The 17,854-nt window shown below is 46.3% G+C and overlaps 1 protein-coding gene across 1 annotated transcript in view; it reads right to left on the reverse strand.

Moving 5' to 3' along the window:
- The window catches only part of pclob (piccolo presynaptic cytomatrix protein b), a gene marked incomplete at both ends in the record, with an annotated part of 77,138 nt that overhangs the window by 5,360 nt on the left and 53,924 nt on the right, over positions 1-17,854 (reverse strand). Inside the window, 15 exons of the mRNA XM_083665719.1 lie at positions 717-911; positions 1,644-2,013; positions 2,650-2,721; positions 4,995-5,088; positions 5,881-5,907; positions 7,933-8,063; positions 8,457-8,507; positions 9,368-9,618; positions 10,142-10,209; positions 10,470-10,578; positions 12,771-12,896; positions 13,877-13,952; positions 14,215-14,303; positions 16,205-16,231; positions 16,716-16,784. Of these exons, the coding sequence (XP_083521845.1) occupies positions 717-911; positions 1,644-2,013; positions 2,650-2,721; positions 4,995-5,088; positions 5,881-5,907; positions 7,933-8,063; positions 8,457-8,507; positions 9,368-9,618; positions 10,142-10,209; positions 10,470-10,578; positions 12,771-12,896; positions 13,877-13,952; positions 14,215-14,303; positions 16,205-16,231; positions 16,716-16,784 (1,755 nt within the window). The remainder of the gene's footprint in view (positions 1-716; positions 912-1,643; positions 2,014-2,649; positions 2,722-4,994; positions 5,089-5,880; positions 5,908-7,932; positions 8,064-8,456; positions 8,508-9,367; positions 9,619-10,141; positions 10,210-10,469; positions 10,579-12,770; positions 12,897-13,876; positions 13,953-14,214; positions 14,304-16,204; positions 16,232-16,715; positions 16,785-17,854) is intronic.

Genomic DNA, 17,854 nt, shown 5'->3' on the forward strand with positions numbered 1-17,854 from the left:
TATATAGTACCAGTCAAAAGTTTGGACACAAACTTGCCAAGAGCGTGCAAAGCTGTCATCAAAGCAAAAGGTGGCTACGTTGAAGAATCTAAAATATAAACCATATTCTGGTTTGTTGAACACTGTTTTGTTCACTACATCATTCCATATGTGTTCCTTCATAGTTTTGATGTCTTCAATATTAATCTACAATGTAGAAAATAATACAAATAAAGAAAAACCATTGAATGAGAAGGTGTGTCCAAACTTTTGACTGGTACTGTATATATATATAGGTTTTATTTAAGAGTACCTGACCTTTTTTCTGTTTAGTCTCTGAACTGTGGTTTAGATATTCATTCACACGTGTTGAAGAGATCAATTCTACGGTGGAGTTTAGATTAGAGAGTTCCTTCACAGGGTTTACTTCAGGACAGGAGCTGTCACGTGCCGCCTCGGTAATCGACTACAACTACACCGATGGCTTTTACACCACAGGTGGAAAAAGAACCACAAAATATAAAAGAACCAAATCATATTGTTGCTCCAAGGAAGCAATCAAACGGCGAGAACAGAGGGGGGAAAAGGCAGGAGGTGGGGGGGCAAACAAAAGAATAAAGAAGGAGTGAAAGAACAAGAGGAGAGATCAAAACAGAGAGAGAGAGAGAGAGATATGAGCCGGCAGGCATGCGTGGAAGAGAGGAAGCGTTTTCACAGCAGGTAGGGGCGGGGATTACTTGGTTGGAGGCGGGCCTGCTGCACTGCAGCTTCAGCGGCAGCTATGGCTATCCCAGCGTCCTCTAGGTGGGCCTGGGTGACGCTGCTCTTGCTCTGACTGCGGGACGGACCGTGGGAACGCAGCTGGCCGTCTGACGAAGACTTAGAACTACCAGGGCTACTGTGGGACTTCTCTAGAGGGGTCATCTGCATGTCTGACGGAGAGAAGGTCGCCGTGGAGATAGAGAGCAGGGAAGAAAAAAGAAACGGAAAAAAAAGAACAGGGAGAAAGTGTCACTGACATGATCGAATACGGTGGAAGGCACTTACAGATGGAAACTGCCGAAGCAAGTGAGTGGCATTCACAAACAGTATCATTATGTCAGGGGGTTGCCCCTCTGTAGCACTGTCACCATGACAACAGGCACAACCGCGATGACTATAAAGTGGCCATCAAAAACTGCATGAACAGTGTCAGTTGCTGAAGACAAAAACATAGTAACCGTCACTAGGATCGTTGTCAGACTAAATATCCTCGATAGCTCATTAGGATGACTTGTCTACGCTCACCGACCACTTTACACCTTGCTAGTACCAGGTTGCACCCCCTTTTGCCTTCAGAACTGCCTTAATTCTTTGTTCAAGAAACCAGTTTGAGATGATGTGAGCTTTGTGACATGGCGCGTTATCCTGCTGGAAGTAGCCATCAGAAGATGGGTACACTGTGGTCATAAAGGGATGGACATGGTCAGCAACAATACTCAGGTAAGCTGTGGCGTTTAAACGATGCTCAATTCATACTAAGGGGCCCAAAGTGTGCCAAGAAAATATCTCCCACACCATTAGATATTTGCATTAACGAGCAGTTGAACAGGTGTACCTAATGAAGTGGCCGGTGAGTGTCCTAAAATAATGGCTGAGATCATGAAAAAAGAAGAAACCCCTACCTTTGGCTGGGTCAGGGAAGATCCCGTGGCTTCTGCTCTTGATGACAGAGTTCTTGGGAGATTCATGGTCCCCTGGTCCTTGTCCCTGTCCTGGCCCCATCCCCTGCCCTGGCCCCATCCCCTGCCCTGGTCCCATCCCATGCCCCTGTCCCATCCCCATCCCCATCCCCATCCCCAGCCCCTGGCCTGTGGTGCCCTGCCCTGCCGCCGGCCCCTGGCCCTGGCCCTGGCCAGCCCCTGCTCCGGATCCTGGGGGCCCCTGGCCGGTGTGGTGGGCTCTGCTGTGGTCAATGTTGTCACTCTGCTCCATCAGGGGCAGCCAGCGGGGAGAGTTGTCCAGCTGAGATGTGTTGGACAGGTCTATCAGCACCTGATACACAGAGAGAGAAGGAGAGAAAAAGAGAGAGAGGGGGGGGGGGATGGGGGGGATGGGGGAATGAATGCAGAGGTCAGCAGGAGTAGAGACAGGTAAAAAAAAACAAGGTAGACAGAGGTAGATGGAAGTATTTTAGATGCAGTAATACAGAGGAATTACGATCAAGCAATGACAGACAGAGGGAATCACTGCTGGGGGTGGAGATTAATTAGACACACACAGGCAAGTAGAGCAGTCCCAGATCAATACAGGTAAATACAAGTCAATACCGTGAGGGAAAGCAGTAGGGTAAAGATTAAAGCGAAAGTAAATACAGGGAGATACAATACGATTCACGTACCCCGTGTGAAAACAAGCACACATACCGCTTTACCGCGTTAAACAACCGGGCTCGTATTTCATTCTAAAAAGCATACATGTGATTCACTCGACAGACTGACAAGCATGAATTCAGCACTAGCACTGACGGTGAATTCAGCGATCTCGGGAGGTGTTATACGGCTAAGATGATGTACAGTAGTCTATGTCGGGGAAGAGCACGTTTAAAAAACAAGGTATCAGAAGGCGTTAGAGTGAGGTGACTACTAAATGCATATGACGTTGAAGCTGATTCCAGAGGCGATTCCTCACCTCTCCCAGGAAATCGTTGGAGGAGGATCTGTCGTAATCCCACACCGTCACCTCCAGAGTCTTCTTCTTCAGCTGGGAGAGACACAGGACGGTGGGTGGGAAAGGTTACTGAGTGCAGTGGCTACAGTGTGTGTGTATGTGTGCGTGTGTGTGTGTGTGCATGCGTGCGTGCGTGCGTGCGTGCGTGCGTGCGTGTGTGTGTGTGTGTGTGTGTGTGTGTGTGGCTTACATAATACTGCTCAGTTCTGGTGTGTGTGAGAGTGTTTGAACAAAACCAGAGTCCTGCCAGAGAGTAGTCATTTAGCCAGCAGGGGTGTTGGTGACTGATTGAGTGTGGATTGCGTGTGTGTGTGTGTGTGTGTGTGTGTGTGTGTGCGTGCGTCTGTGTGTGTGTGTGTGTGTGTGTGTGTGTGTGTGTGTGTGTGTGCGTGCGTCTCTGTGTGTGTGTGTGTGTGTGTGTGTGTGTGTGTGCGTCTGTGTGTGTGTGTGTGTGTGTGCATCTGTGTGTGTGTGTGTGTGTGTGTGCGTGTGTGTAATGTGTGGCTTACGTAATACTGCTCAGTTCTGGTGTGTGTGAGAATGTTTGAACAAAACCAGAGTCCTGCTAGAAAGTAGTCATTTAGCCAGCAGGACTGATTGAGTGTGGATTGTGTGTGTGTGTGTGTGTGTGTGTGTGTGTGTGTGTGTGTGTGTGTGTGTGTGTGTGTGTGTGTGTGTGTGTGTATAGTGCCTTCGGAAAGTATTCAGTCCCCTTCACTTTTTCCACATTGTGTTGTGTTATAGACCAATTTAAAATGGATTCAAAGAATTTGCCATCAATCCACACACAATACCCCAGAATGACAAAGCAGGTTTTTAGAAATTTCAGTAAATGTATTAAAATTGAAATACAGAAATACCTCATGTACATAAGTATTCAGACCCTTTGCTATGACACTCTTAAAATGAGCTAAAATACAAATATCATCAAAAAATCACTCTAAGTTGAATTGAGTCCATCTTATTGCAAGGATAATAGTGTAATCTTTTAATTAATATCTTTGTTTTTATAGGGTCTCTGATTTGCACAGGAATCAATTACACATGCTTTGTCATTTTGGGATATTGTGTGTGGATGGCAAATTCTTTTAATTTATTCCTTTTTAAATTGAGTCTATAACACAACAAAATGTGGAAAAAGTTAAAGGGGTCTGAATACTTTCTGAAGGCACTGTATGTATGTGTGGCGTGGGTGCATTTGCTCTGTGTGTGTGTGTCTCGGGGAGTGGGTGGATTGAGTGACCCTGCGGCATTTAAAACCTTACCAGGCAAACAGAGAGACATGATTACAGCTTGAATGGAGGCTTAAAGGGGCTGATGAATCTCCTGCTTCTACCCATGTCCCTCTCCTCTGAGAGCTCACCATGTAGAGCACGTCTACACACATCTTTCAATGTCTGAATTACACACTGTGTGTAATCGCATAGGCACTCTCTCTCTCTCTCTCTCTCTCTCTCCGTCTCTCTGTCCCTCCGTCCCTCCGTCTATCTCACTCTCTCCCTCCATCTCTCTTTCCGTCTCTGTCTCTTTCTCCGTCTCTTTCTTCGTCTCTCTCTCTCTCTCTCTCTCTCTCTCTCTCTCTCTCTCTGTCTCTCTCCATCTCTCTCTGTCTCTCTCTCTCTTTCCGTGTCTTTCTCCGTCTCTTTCCGTGTCTTTCTCCGTCTCTTTCCGTGTCTTTCTCCGTCTCTCTCTCTCTCTCTCTTTCCGTCTCTCTCTCCGTCTCTTTCTTTCGTGTCTCTCGCTCTCTCTCTCTCTCTCTCTCTTTCTCTGTCTCTCTCTCTCTCTCCCTCCATCTCTCTCTCTCTCTCTCTCTATCTCTCTCTCTCTCCCTCCATCTCTCTCTCCGTCTCTCTCTCCGTCTCTTTCTTCGTCTCTCTCCCTCTCCCTCTCTCTCTCTCTCTCTCTCTCTCTCTCTCCCTCTCTCTCTCTCTCTCTCCCTCTCTCTCCCTCTCTCTCTCTCTCTGTCTCTCTGTGTCTCTGAGGGGTGGAGCAGGATGTTTAATAGAGTCATGGGAGAGATGATAAGGGAAAATAAGGCTGCAGAGGAAGTGTTAGAAGATCCCAGAGGAGTCAGACACACATCCACAGAACTCAACTCAGGAAATAAGACATCCAATTAAAAATTTGTTTCAGTACGCCAAGCATATCCAGACAGAGAGAGGGGTGTGTGTGCGTGTGTGTGTGTGTGTGTGTGTGTGTGTGTGTGTGTGTGTGTGTGTGTGTGTGTGTGTGTATGAGTGTGTGTGTGTGTGCGTGTGTGTGTGTGCATGTGTGCGCATGCACGTGTGTATTATCAGGTTGTCTACCTGCTCCAGGTGGATGTTTTTGTAGATGACCGTCTGGTTCCATTCTGGGTTCAGGCTCCTCTGGACATATTTGGTCCTCCTCTTGTTCTCAGCACTGCCGTTTCATAACAAAGGGACTTTAGTGGTCAAAGCATGTCCTTTACTCCTACGCACACTGACTTAACACCATCACACGACATCAACGTCCACAGCACACAGGGTGAAACAAAAAAGGGATGAATCAAAACATGACTGATAGTAGCTGTAGTTGTGGGGGGGGGGGGGGAGGACAGAGGGGGAAGGAGCCGGGGGTGGGGAAGGAGAGGGTGTCATTTTACCGTCATAAAATGACATATTCTATTTTCACTTTAGACGACACTTCTAATCTCATTTGCTGTTCTTGAGTGAATTTGCACGAACATGAGTTGTTGTTTTTTGCGATGATAGACACAGAGAGTGACCGAGGAGACAGACAGGACAGACAGAGAGAGAGAGAGAGAGAGAGAGAGAGAGAGAGAGAGAGAGAGAGAGAGAGAGAGAGAGAGAGAGAGAGATTGAGAGAGTGTGAGGGTGTGAGAGACATAGACAGAGAGAGAAAGAGAGAGAGAGTTCCTCCGGCTGTATCACTATAGAGTGTGAGTAATGAGTTGACCCACACCGAGTGTCCCATTGGAGCGAGAGGAGAGAGAGAGAGAGAGAGAGAGAGAGAGAGAGAGAGAGAGAGAGAGAGAGAGAAATGGCAAGCGAGGCGATGGAAAGAGCGAGTGCTTTCATCAATGCAAAATGGAGCAAACAATGACAGGGGGAGAAAGACAGAAAACGAGAAGCACTTTGGAGATGTAAAATGGATGTGGAGGAGAAACAGAACAGAACAACACCAACTAAAAGCTGAGAAGCGCCACACTACCTTGCATTCTGGACTACCATGACTTGGCTGTGCCAGTCCAGAGGAGGAATGAGAGGAGGGCAGATTTCACAAACAACAAGGAAAGCAAAACAAAGCAACCGTCAGAGAAACAGAAGACAGAGGAGGGAGAGACACAACAGAAAGACAAGTAAAGGACAAAAAGCTAAACGTCGTTTTTTTGGAATGTTTCGTGGAATTATCAGCAAATTTTATTTGATAAAAAAATATATACATATACAGTGCCTTCGGAAAGTATTCAGACCCCTTCACTTTTTCCACATTTTGTTGGGTTATAGACTCAATTTAAAATGGATTAAATTAAGATAATTTACCATCAATCTATACACAATACCCCAGAATGACAAAACGAAAACAGGTTTTTAGAAATTTCAGTAAATGTATTGAAATTGAAATACAGAAATACCTCAGACCCTTTGCTATGACACTCTTAAAATGAGCTAAAATGTAAAAATGTCATCGAATTATTTACACACTGTGTAGATTAGGACAGTGTGTAACTTACTGAAATTTCGAAAAACATGTTTTCGCTTTGTCATTCTGTATGACAGTATTGTGTGTGGATTGATGGCAAATAATTTTTAATTTAATCCATTTTAAATTGAATCTATAACACAACAAAATGTGGAAAAAGTGAAGGGGTCTGAATACTTTCCGAAGGCACTGTATATATATTTACCAAGACCTCATTGTCTAGGAAAAGAGGTTATCACACCACAAGAGACTTCCATGTTTAAATAACGGTTGTAAACACAAAACGCATCTAGGCCTACAGTGATGTTCTACAGTGATGTTCTACAGTGATGGCCTACAGTGATGTTCTACAGTGATGTTCTACAGTGATGTTCCACAGTGATGTTCCACAGTGATGTTCTACAGTGATGTTCTACAGCCATGGCCTACAGTGATGTTCTACAGTGGTGGCCTACAGTGATCACAGAAGGTCCTGCCAGCCTATGTCGTGAGCCTAGGGGTATAGGAGCAGGAGGAGTACTATAATCTCATAAACAAGTCTGACAAGGCCATTAGGAGGGAACAGATACTGTTACAGGCCAGATAAAGACTGTATCGATCCTGCTGCCTGTTCACAACCCACTTGCAGGAAGAGGGGGATGGAGAGAAGGGGTGGAGGAGAGAGGGATACTGGGAGCAGAAAGGAGTACGATGCTAAAATAGATTATCATTAGCCGGTTTTCCACCGCGGAGCTCACGGCGTGCGTGCCAGTGTGTGCCTCTGCCAATTGCTTTTCCACAGTAACTCACGGGCTTCAACAGGGCTTAGTCCAGACCTATTCTGTCCTTACAACTGGCTTTTAGCCTCCCCCCCCCCCCCCCTGGTCAAATGGGGCTAAGGACGCAGTTTAGAGGGAGAGGGGGATATTCTAATCAGCAAAGTGCTTTCGTTGGCTAGCAAACTTGGTGGGTGGCAAGCATCATCCAAGTTCGCTTGCTAGCACTACACCATCGAATAGATTTGAACAGCACTTTTTTTTTGTTTTTTTTTGTACAAATTTGTCATAATTGTCATCATGTCATAATTGTCATAATGTGCTTAAGTTACCAGGACCTGTTGGGAAACCGGAGAATTTGAGGTGGTGCTAGGGTCTCCATCGTTTGCTCACCTTACAAACTGCGGAATGTGAATAAACTGGAGATCGGGGTGGGATTAGAAAGCCCAACTGTGGAAATTCAAACAGGCTTTGAGCGCTAGCTGGCCGCTAGTAAGCCTTGGCACACACTGGAACCGCTGTTTTGGTTCCTTAGTGTTCTGAGACTTATTTTAGAATGACATTAAAACACTCAGGAACCAACCCCTGCAGTGGACAGTGGAACCACAATCAGAACACACACGCACACACACACACACACACACTTCTTACAATTGATCCTTCTCAGAGAGTTCATACATAATCTCATAATAATCTCTAAAAAAGAAGCATCATATGACAGTCATTAAAGAGAGATAGGGGCAAGAGAGAGAAAGAAAGAGAGAGAGAGAGAGAGAAAGAGAGACAGAGAGACAGAGACACTCACCCTCTGCCTGGTAGAAGGTAAACCTTAACAAAGGGGTCTGAGTAGTCATGATTGTCCCTCTGAGCCAGGTTTCTGGCTTGGAGTACGTGGACGATTAAGTTCCCCAGGTTTCTGTCATAGTTGATTTGGAGCTGTGGGGACAAGTGGTTGATTGAGAAATATCCAAAGACCTATAGACCTACTTGTACTGTACAGTATGTATTTCACCTGTACAGTATATGACACAGGATAACACCCCCTGTCAACTAGCAATGGGTTTCTATGCATAGTAACACCCACCTGTACATGTTATGTATTTAACCTTTATATATCCAGGTTAGTCTCATTGAGATACAATCTCTTTTTCAAGAGAGACCTGTTTCAACAGCAGCAGGGGGGAACACAGTTTCAGACCAAACAACTTACGTGCACAGACACAACATGGAACAAACTATGGACACACACACAGAACAACAGTCCCATATCGAAAACACAAACGTCATCACTAAAAACAGCGGTCAGTGGGAGTGAGACAGCAGGCTTACCTGTATCTCACCCGTGATAGGATGAGGCTGTGGCTTCAGGACCTCTGCCGACTAAACAGCAAAACACAGGCTCGGATTACAAATGGTTTTATGTTTTACGCTGTTACCTGTCTCATGTATAGTACACAAACACACGGCCTGGAGAGTCCCTATCGCGTCATGTGTGGACCTGACACTGAGGGCCAGCATAGCCACTGTGTGCTTCATATCATCTCAATACTCAAAAGTATTGGTCCTACAGGCCCGACAGTGGATAAGTACTGTATAAGTGTGGGCCAAAGAGAGGTGGATGACTGTCCTTGTATCAGAGATGACGAGTCAGGGTTTCTGAATGGTGAGGTTTAATAGACTGGAAAAGTGGTGTTTCGGTCAAAAGAAGGTTCATGGGATCAATGAGCGGGATGTCCGGAGAGTGTGTATGATACATCGTGTACACATTGAACGGAGGGTATCAGGGTATCGAAGGATAAGGAGACAAAAAGCATGCATGCACGCTTGCACGCACAGACAGACACACACACACACACGCACGCACGCGCACACACACACACATGCATGCACACACACACACACACACACACACACACACGCGCGCACACACATCCATACACACACACACACACACACACACACACACACACGCCATGTCCATGTTTCTCAATCATTAAAGTGTCGTGTTTCCCGGGCTGAACACTGCAGGCTGCAGCATGTGACCTTGGCCTACACACACACACACACACTCTCCCGGTTGCATGACTTATTAATGAAGAGACACTTCACCTCCCATAGGCCTGTAATCACACACTCTCACCACAGAGATGTCACCCAGGAATGGCCTCTTAATATACAGCATATAGTATCCATACTGTGTCCTTCCACTATGGGCTCTGAGGATAGTAAAATCACTCTACCTTGGTGCTGTGTCGTTGCTTCTTGTTGATGGCGGGTGAGGCTGGCTGGCCGGGACTGGGAACGCCGCTGGAGTTGGCAGAAGCCGTGCCTGAGTGGAGGAGAGCCGAGCGCTCCAGAGCGGAGAGGACCCCCATCCCCCCGGCCCCCCCGACCCCGGGCCCTGCTGCCCCCGGACCCTGCTGCTGGGACACCTTCTGCAGCTCTGCGGCCAACTGCTTAGGATCCACGCCAGGAGACCGCTGCCTGTCACCTACACACACGCGCGCACACACACACACACACATACGCACATGCACATGCACACACGCACGCACGCACACACGCACGCACACACACACGAGCGTACACACGCACAGACACGCGCACACACACACGAACGTGCATGCACACACACGTACACACACGTACACAAACACACACACACACACACACACACAGACTAAAGCTTATAGAACTGTGCCCACGCACACACATACATTAAACAACAGGGCGGCTGCCTACGGCCACTATTGGGGTACGTGGATCGATCTAGGGGGTACGCGAAATAAATGTGTGATTTCCCTTCCCAAACAGTCCTGTTGAATAGCCGACTGCAGTCTCAGTACCAAAAATAAATGCATGCACCCTATCCAACAGAATAATATTATCACAATGTCTAATATGTAAGGGATAATGTTCATAGAATATCAATTAGGCTACAAAATAACCGACAGGGGGTACATGACTGTTAAAAGTTTGGGAACCACTGGCCTACGGGAATGCTGTGGACGTACCAGGCTTTAGCTGGCTGTGATGCTCCAAGGCCTGAGGATGCTCCGGGTCAGACAGCATGTTCAGATCCCTAAAACACAGCAGGAACGTCTCATCAACTGGGATGCTCAAGTCAATACCAATCACACTCATTGAATCACAATACAATCGGATGATTGGCACATTGGATTGTTCTAAACAATTGCCTACTGCAAAGCAGCAGGAGAGGAGAGGAGAGGAGAGGAGAGGAGAGGAGAGGAGAGGAGAGGAGAGGAGAGGAGAGGAGAGGAGAGGAGAGGAGGGGAGGGGAGAGGAGGGGAGGGATGGAGGAGAAGGAGGACGATGACTCACAGTCTCACACAGAGCTCCGCCTCTCCACACGGCTGACCCATAATGCACTGCACCTCCTCATAGGTCTTCCCTGTCAGAGGGACCCCATTCCACTCCAACACCTGCATTCCTACAGAGCGGACAAGGGGAGAGAGAGAGAGAGGGGGAGGGAGAGAGAGAGAGAGAGAGAGTGAGAGAGAGCATGAGATAGATAAGGGGGAGGGTGGAGGGGGGAGAGTGTGTTACAGTTTGTCACTAGGGAGAACACACCATCCCATCTCACCGCCGGAAAGAGGTTCATGACGTCCGCTCGGAGCGCCACCAGAGATGTCGCCTCAACCACCTCATCTCTTTCCCGGATCGTATTCCATTTATTTGACGGAATCTCAACATAGCTCAGCAAACAGAACACTAAACAAACACCATCTCTCAGTCTCTCATGCCGCTTCTCCGGCGGTAGGCTACCTACGGTACTCCTGTCAGATGCGGTAGGGCTGGCTGTGTTCACTCTAGCATGTTCAGACCTCTGTTCTCTCACACACAGCTCCAGTGGAGAAGATAGCATCAAACAAACGCATGCCAGAGAGAGAATAGTCAAGAGCGAAAGGGACATAGATGGGTCAAAGTGGATAGCAGTGCACAGCAAACCCAAGAGTGACAGCACACCCCCCCCCCCCCCCCCCCCCCGTGCGAAAGCTGCACTTACACAAATGAAACCTCGTCTTCAGATAAGACTTTTGCTTACGAGGACTTGCCAGCTGCTGGAACAACAAAGGCCGGAATTAATATGTCTCTCTGCTTGTGCACCGGCGAGCCAATAACCATTTAGAACCCTCCCCCTCCCCCTCACTCACACCCGCCCCCCACCACTCTCTCTCTCTCTCTCTCTCTCTCTCTCTCTCGTTCTCTCTCTCTCTCTCTCTCGTTCTCTCTCCACACCTGAAGGCACACTGTTCAGCTCCATTTCTCTGAAATGAAAACACTTGATTTGCATAATCACAATTCAACATACTGTGGAAGGTAAATAAAACCACAATGTGAAATAGAACCGCCACTAAAACCGCCAGAGTGGTACAGAAATGGCTGTTCCTCTGAGGGTGAATGTCGGTAAAGCAGAATGTCGTATAAACAAACGAACAAACAGACAAACCAACCATGAGCAACGGTATAGGGCCGATGAATGAACGGTCCAGCAGGATTGGGATACATACACCAGGATAATCGCTGCACAAAATAGCTTTGTCTCGTGCCAATTGTTTGTCCCCCCCCCCAACCACCGCCGCCCTCCCCTCCCCATTTCCTTTAATTTCCTCCATTGCCGCTAATCTGGTAGGACATAACGGCTGAGTACGACATAATGGAACATAATCCGGCCCTTTCATGTATTTGTGGAAACGATGGAAAGCCAACGGTGAACCTCCAGTGTGTCCAGTGGCCCTCGTGACACCACCCAAATGTGACGACGCCACTATGTCTAAACTGAGGAGAACAGCATGAGGGAATTTCATGAACCCTCTCTTACCCTTGGAAACATCCCCAAACTGCAGGGGATTATACTAAATACCCAGGCTGTTCCTCTGCTTCAGCTTGAGAGCAGAGGAACACTTGATGTTGAAATCACAACTGTGCTTGTCAAAATAAATCCTTCAAATCTAGCATTTGGAGAATGTCGTCCTACTGTATGTATTGTTTGTGGTTTCTCGTGGTTTGAGCTGTATTCAGGTTTAATACTTAAACCAGTGTGCACGTGTGTGTGTGTGTGTGTGTGTGTGTGTGTGTGTGTGTGTGTGTGTGTGTGTGTGTTTGAGTGCGTGTGTGTGTGTTTGACTAACACTGCTGTGCGGCAGAGTGAGTTGACAGGACCTTTCTCCACGGGCATCTGACGTCTCCTAGAATGAGACATGACAGGGGTACACAGGGTGCACTCTCATCTCTGACGAGCATACAGCGCTTGGCAAGGATATTCTTGGAAGCTCACAATGTTCTGAAATTAATAATAGTCTAAAGATTTCTGCCTAAACCATTAATCTGTCCCCGGCTAAAATCTAACATTGAGAAGTTTATCCTCTCAAAACACTTGTGAAAAAGAATCAATACAAAACACCTCCTCCTTCAGCTTAGTCTCAACTGATTGAAAACCATGTATGAATGTTCGATGCCTTTGATGGTTTTCAAACTGTCACTTTTCTTCTCTCCTAAAAGCTCCTATTATCAAGCCTGCATTGTTTTCAACCTCGCTTTCTTGACCTTCAACTCAATAGACAAGCTCCCTGGCGCCACATGACCAAGAAAGGTCGATATTTTTTCGCTTTTTTGTCTTACCTTCCACCACTTTCCCTGTCTGTTCCGCGACTCCTCCAGGGGTAACCTTGGCGATATACGCTCCAATCTCCCCCCGGCTCCCGGGAATCTCCTTCCCGCCCACCACGCGGATCCCAAGACCGTTCCCTGAGGGAATCAAACACGAAACAACGCCAAACAATATACGCGTCAACACAAAACAAAGAAGATTGTGTGTGGTGATTATTGTATGGTGATTATTTTGAAGGAATATGGAAGATAATATTGTTGGTAGAATCATACAGTGATTGGATGGATTAAATGGGATGATGCAATTACACACATATCCTACTGTAAATAGAGATACAGTAGAGTGTACAATCGTCTGTAAAGGCTGTAAGGCAGCAGGTAACCTAGAGGTTAGAGAGGCCGACCAGCAATCGGTAGGGTGCTGGTTCGATCCCCACCCTAGGAGGGAGTCGCTGGTGACTGGAGGGTCGCTGGCATCAAATCTAAGGTGCATACTCTGCCGTTGTGCCCTTGAGCAAGGCACTTTTTTTTCTTTTTTTTTAAAAATATGTTTTTAGGGCATTTCTGCTTCATTGGGATAGAGACAGTAGAGATCAACAGGAAGGATGGGTCAGAGAGAGGAGGGATGACATGCAAGATAGGTCGAGGGTCGGAATCGAACTGGGAACCTTGCGTTGAGCAAGGCACTTAACAGGCTGCATGATGATGGCTAACCCTGTGCTCTGAGCTCCGTTCTCCCTGGGGATGTGCACGTGCGTTGTCTCAGGAGGGTATGCAGTATGTGTGTGTTGTCTTGGCGAGGGGGGGGTTATATGCAAAAACAATCATTTCCCCTTGGGGATCAATAAAGTACCTTATCTTAAAGTAATGCGCAATACTGTGTTAGATCCTATCCAGCCGACCTACCTCAGAGAGACCTGAGCTTTCTGTTGGCTAGAACGTTTATCTGAGTAGGGTCCAGCCACCAGGTCCTATCGTTGTTGACGAACGAAACATTGATAAATGTTGTAAATGTCATAAACACAGATGTTGACATGAACATGAACAGAGCCTAGTCCTTGCTGTCATGTGAGCATGTGTGACATAGTTATCCCCCCTGACAGCCCTGCCGGTTCTACCTGAGACACTTATGTCTTTGGGATCCCTCTGCAACTTGAGACGCGTGTGTGGGAAAGCATAGGGGATCAGCTTCATCTGGGGAGAGAGAGAGAGAGAGAGAGAGAGAGAGAGAAATGAGAGAGAACATACACACAACACACTGGGTAAATGTGCATATATATTCACATTTCTCATCTTCCTGCACCACCAAGCAGCCTGGCAGGTGCATTGTTTTATATGACCAGACATGCCTCCGATAGGACATGATAGGACATCCTGGTCATCCTGGCCACTATCCTGGGACAGTACGGCACAGATAGGGGACTGAAGGACTAGATCAGTCTACGACCACACTCACCTGTCTCCTGTCCAGGCCGTGTCCATTGTCCACCCGTCCCTCCCTGGGCTTGTCAAACCAGTCTGTGTCCTCGTTCCTCAGGTGGTACGCTACACAGAGACAGGGCGTGGTCAAAGCCCCTCGCAGACAAAACAGAGCTAGCCTGCTAGCTACACCCCGTTTCTGTTTTAGCCCTGATCATGAGCATGATCGAGGAAGTCGGCTAACGCAGAAACGCATCCAGCTATCAGGCTAGGATAGAGAGAAGCATACTCTACACATCTAGGGTACATTCATCCTTCCTTCCTTTCTGCTGCAGGGTTAGTCACTGATCTGAACTTATATGGATAGGTGTGGGCAGAGTTGTGGGAACCATGCTTAGTCGCGTCCCCACTACTCCTAGATCAGGTGATCACTGCAAACACTGAATGAAGGATGGATGTATTTTGAAAGTCTTCAAACTGGTTTGGCATGCGTGTGTTGTCATGCAAAGAGTGTTCCCTGTGTGTGTGTGTGTGTGTGTGTGTGTGTGTGTGTGTGCGCGCGCGTGTTTGTGAATGTGTGCGTGTGCTTGTGTGTGTGTGTGCTTGTGTATGTATATGTATGTGTGTGTGTGTGTGTGTGTGTGTGTGTGTGTGTGTGTGAAGGAGAGAGGATGCCTTCCACAGTTATAATACAGATCAACTCCGGAGAACAGTGTGTTCAGGCATTTGTTACAGCCCATCACAAACACACCTGCCTCTAATCATGACCATGGCCTTTAATGTACACCACTTAATCCAATCAGGTGTGTTAAGAGAGAGGTTGGAACGCAATGTACAGTACACCCTGGCTTACAAGAGCCAGAGTTTCCTATTCCTAGTACAGCATGTCATTTGATCTAAGTAAGCCTTGGATCTGTAAGAGTGTCATGGATACTGTGAGGAAGGACAGTGCATCCCCGTTGACAGTGGATAGTAGGACTATTGGAGATTGAATATCAATGGAAAACGCCCCTGATTGTTCCAACACAAGTTGTGCTCTCATCCTGTAGGTCCTGTAGTATACAGCATATCTAATATGCTCTATGTCTCTGACATCTGGCCATCAACCCTGGCATCTGAAAGCTGGCAGAACTGAAGTTCAAGCTACAGTATACCATCATAATGGCAAAACTTACCACACTTTCATCCTATATCTAAGCGAAGAATAAACTCTCAAAATCAGGCTGCAATTTCAGGCTTTTGTGCAAAGCGTTATTTTCCCTGATACAGTGAGGTGGGACACTGTTAGATGGTGTTGTCATTCAGGGTGGAGTGTGTTTTACATCGAGAAGTGTCTCTTTGCATCATGTGACCTAACTCATTCTCTCTCATTTGCAGTGTGAGAGAACACATCCATCATGATGTGGACCAATGACCTGCAACTGGAATGACAGAAACCCTTAGAGGTAGAAGTTCCTCTTTATCACAGATCTAAAATCAGATGACCCTGCCCCGAACCTTGAACTTCACCATTAGGGGGGTGAGGAATGATCTGACCTTGTATCAGTGGTTAGAGGGAACTTCTACCTACAATACTACGGTAGGAACAATACCATGGCCGCGAAGAGACCCTGACACACTCGGCATTCAGACATAGCGCTGTTGTGGTAACACACGTATGTATGCATGATTATACCAGATATGCAAATGTTGGGTCGTATGTCAACAACCTTGCGATAGTGCATGGACATGGATACCAGAAATGGGTCTGATATGTGTACAGAACCCCTGAGACGTGGATCATTCCAGAATGGGTGGGATATGTATTACAGAACTGAACCACTATATGATATGCGATATGTTTACCGTACTGTACCATTGAGATGTGAGTCATTCCTGAATGGGTCTGATATGTCTACGATACAGTACCATCCAAATGTAGGTCATTCAGAACCATGAGGTGTGGGGTGAGTGGAGGAATACAGTATCTATGCTACATGGGGTTTTGGATGCTGTTTGGACCGTACATACAGTACTGTAACTCTCACCTTCTATATTCCAGTTTGGGCCTCCAGCTGTGGTGCAAAGTTATATTTTTTTAGAAGCTTAAGAGGAAGTTACAACTACAACACAATGTCAATTAATCTAACAGGCTACACGTATCAGTGGACTAAGCCTAGATCTGTTTGGTCAAAATAAGTTTACTGAAGATATTTGTTATATATCACATGCGTTGAACTTAGTAGTCAATGTAAGATACATGCTTTGTCCAGTAGTAAAGACACTACTGTAAGTCAAGGTAAACGTATGACTCTTTCAGAGAGATTGCATTGAGAGAATGCATCAAGCATTTCAAAAAGAGGGGAGAAATGCATGAAAGAGAAAGAAGGATTAATCAACAGATACAGGGCCATTGAATTACATTGTCTAATGCAGAGCATTTGTCACAAGGGGAACTCGGGGCTGGAACAGTAACAGTAAAAGAAGGTAACATTGTGCTGTATTAGTGAGGGGTAACATGGCCAGTGGCCAGTGGGATACTAAACTAGGATACTCTACCGTGTCTGATACTCTCATGAAAGATTCTGGGATCATCTCTGTTCAAGGTCAGCATGGAGTCACTTAGTGCTGTAACCAAGGCAAATTGACACTCTTATGTGGGGGACAGAAGTCAAACTTTATGATGTTACATTATGCTAAATACTGTATACATCAAACTGCATGTAATGCATCAACAACAAAAAAAAAATATTTAGGATATCTCTGCATCTTTGTGAAATGACATAGCTAATAAAGTTGATTGAAAGCTACCTACTGTAAACTAGGATAAAAGTCATTTCAACGTGCAGCAAAATGTTCTGCCAGTACGTGTCTATTCTCGCCTTGTGTTTGCTACTGTATGTGTTTGTCAGCGTGTGCTTCCTGCTTCATTCCCCTCAAAGTGTTCCTCAATCACATGTCAAACCTAAGGTGGTCTGAATTCTGAATGTGAACATCGGTATCTACTAGTACTGAATCTTGATTGACAGGGCGGCAGCAAGTTCATACTTAAGCCTCAGGCAGGAGATTGAGAAAGAACATATCAAGCTTTTATCACTGGGGAACATGCACATTTCCACTAGTGCAAAACATCCACAGCAACCAACATCATGCAGAAGACACTTTAGCTTGAGCACAGAAGCTTTATTAAAATATAAACTCAAAAACATTTATTTCACACAAACATGCACGGATGCAAAATGGGAAACATAGAAGACAGACAGCAGTGATTATCCTAAAAATATACCCATGGTGAGCATGAGTAAAATACATGCCTATCACACATATGGGAACAAATCTAGAACTAGAAATACACAATACATCTACACGATAATTAATAATCCCTGGGAGAAAATGTCATTGCATTGCAATATACAGTCGATTATTACTGCTTTCACAGTAGATGTGTGGATTACTGACCAAGGGTCCAAGTGAAGCAGGTACTCTGGCTAAATGCCTGACTGCCTCTCTCTACAGAACACTTACAGTATGTAGGACCCAGACACAGTGATTCAGCATTATTTCTTTAAAATGGCTGCTGCCAGCGGGCTAGACTGCACAATAGCTCCAAGGGGTGCTTAGAAAAGGTACATATTCATCTTCCTAAAGCACTGACCTATTTCTGACAAAGGCAGACACCATTTTCTGTGCAGAGAGGA

The sequence above is a fragment of the Argentina silus genome (assembly GCF_951799395.1).
Source record: "Argentina silus genome assembly, chromosome: 3".
NCBI lineage: Eukaryota > Metazoa > Chordata > Actinopteri > Argentiniformes > Argentinidae > Argentina > Argentina silus.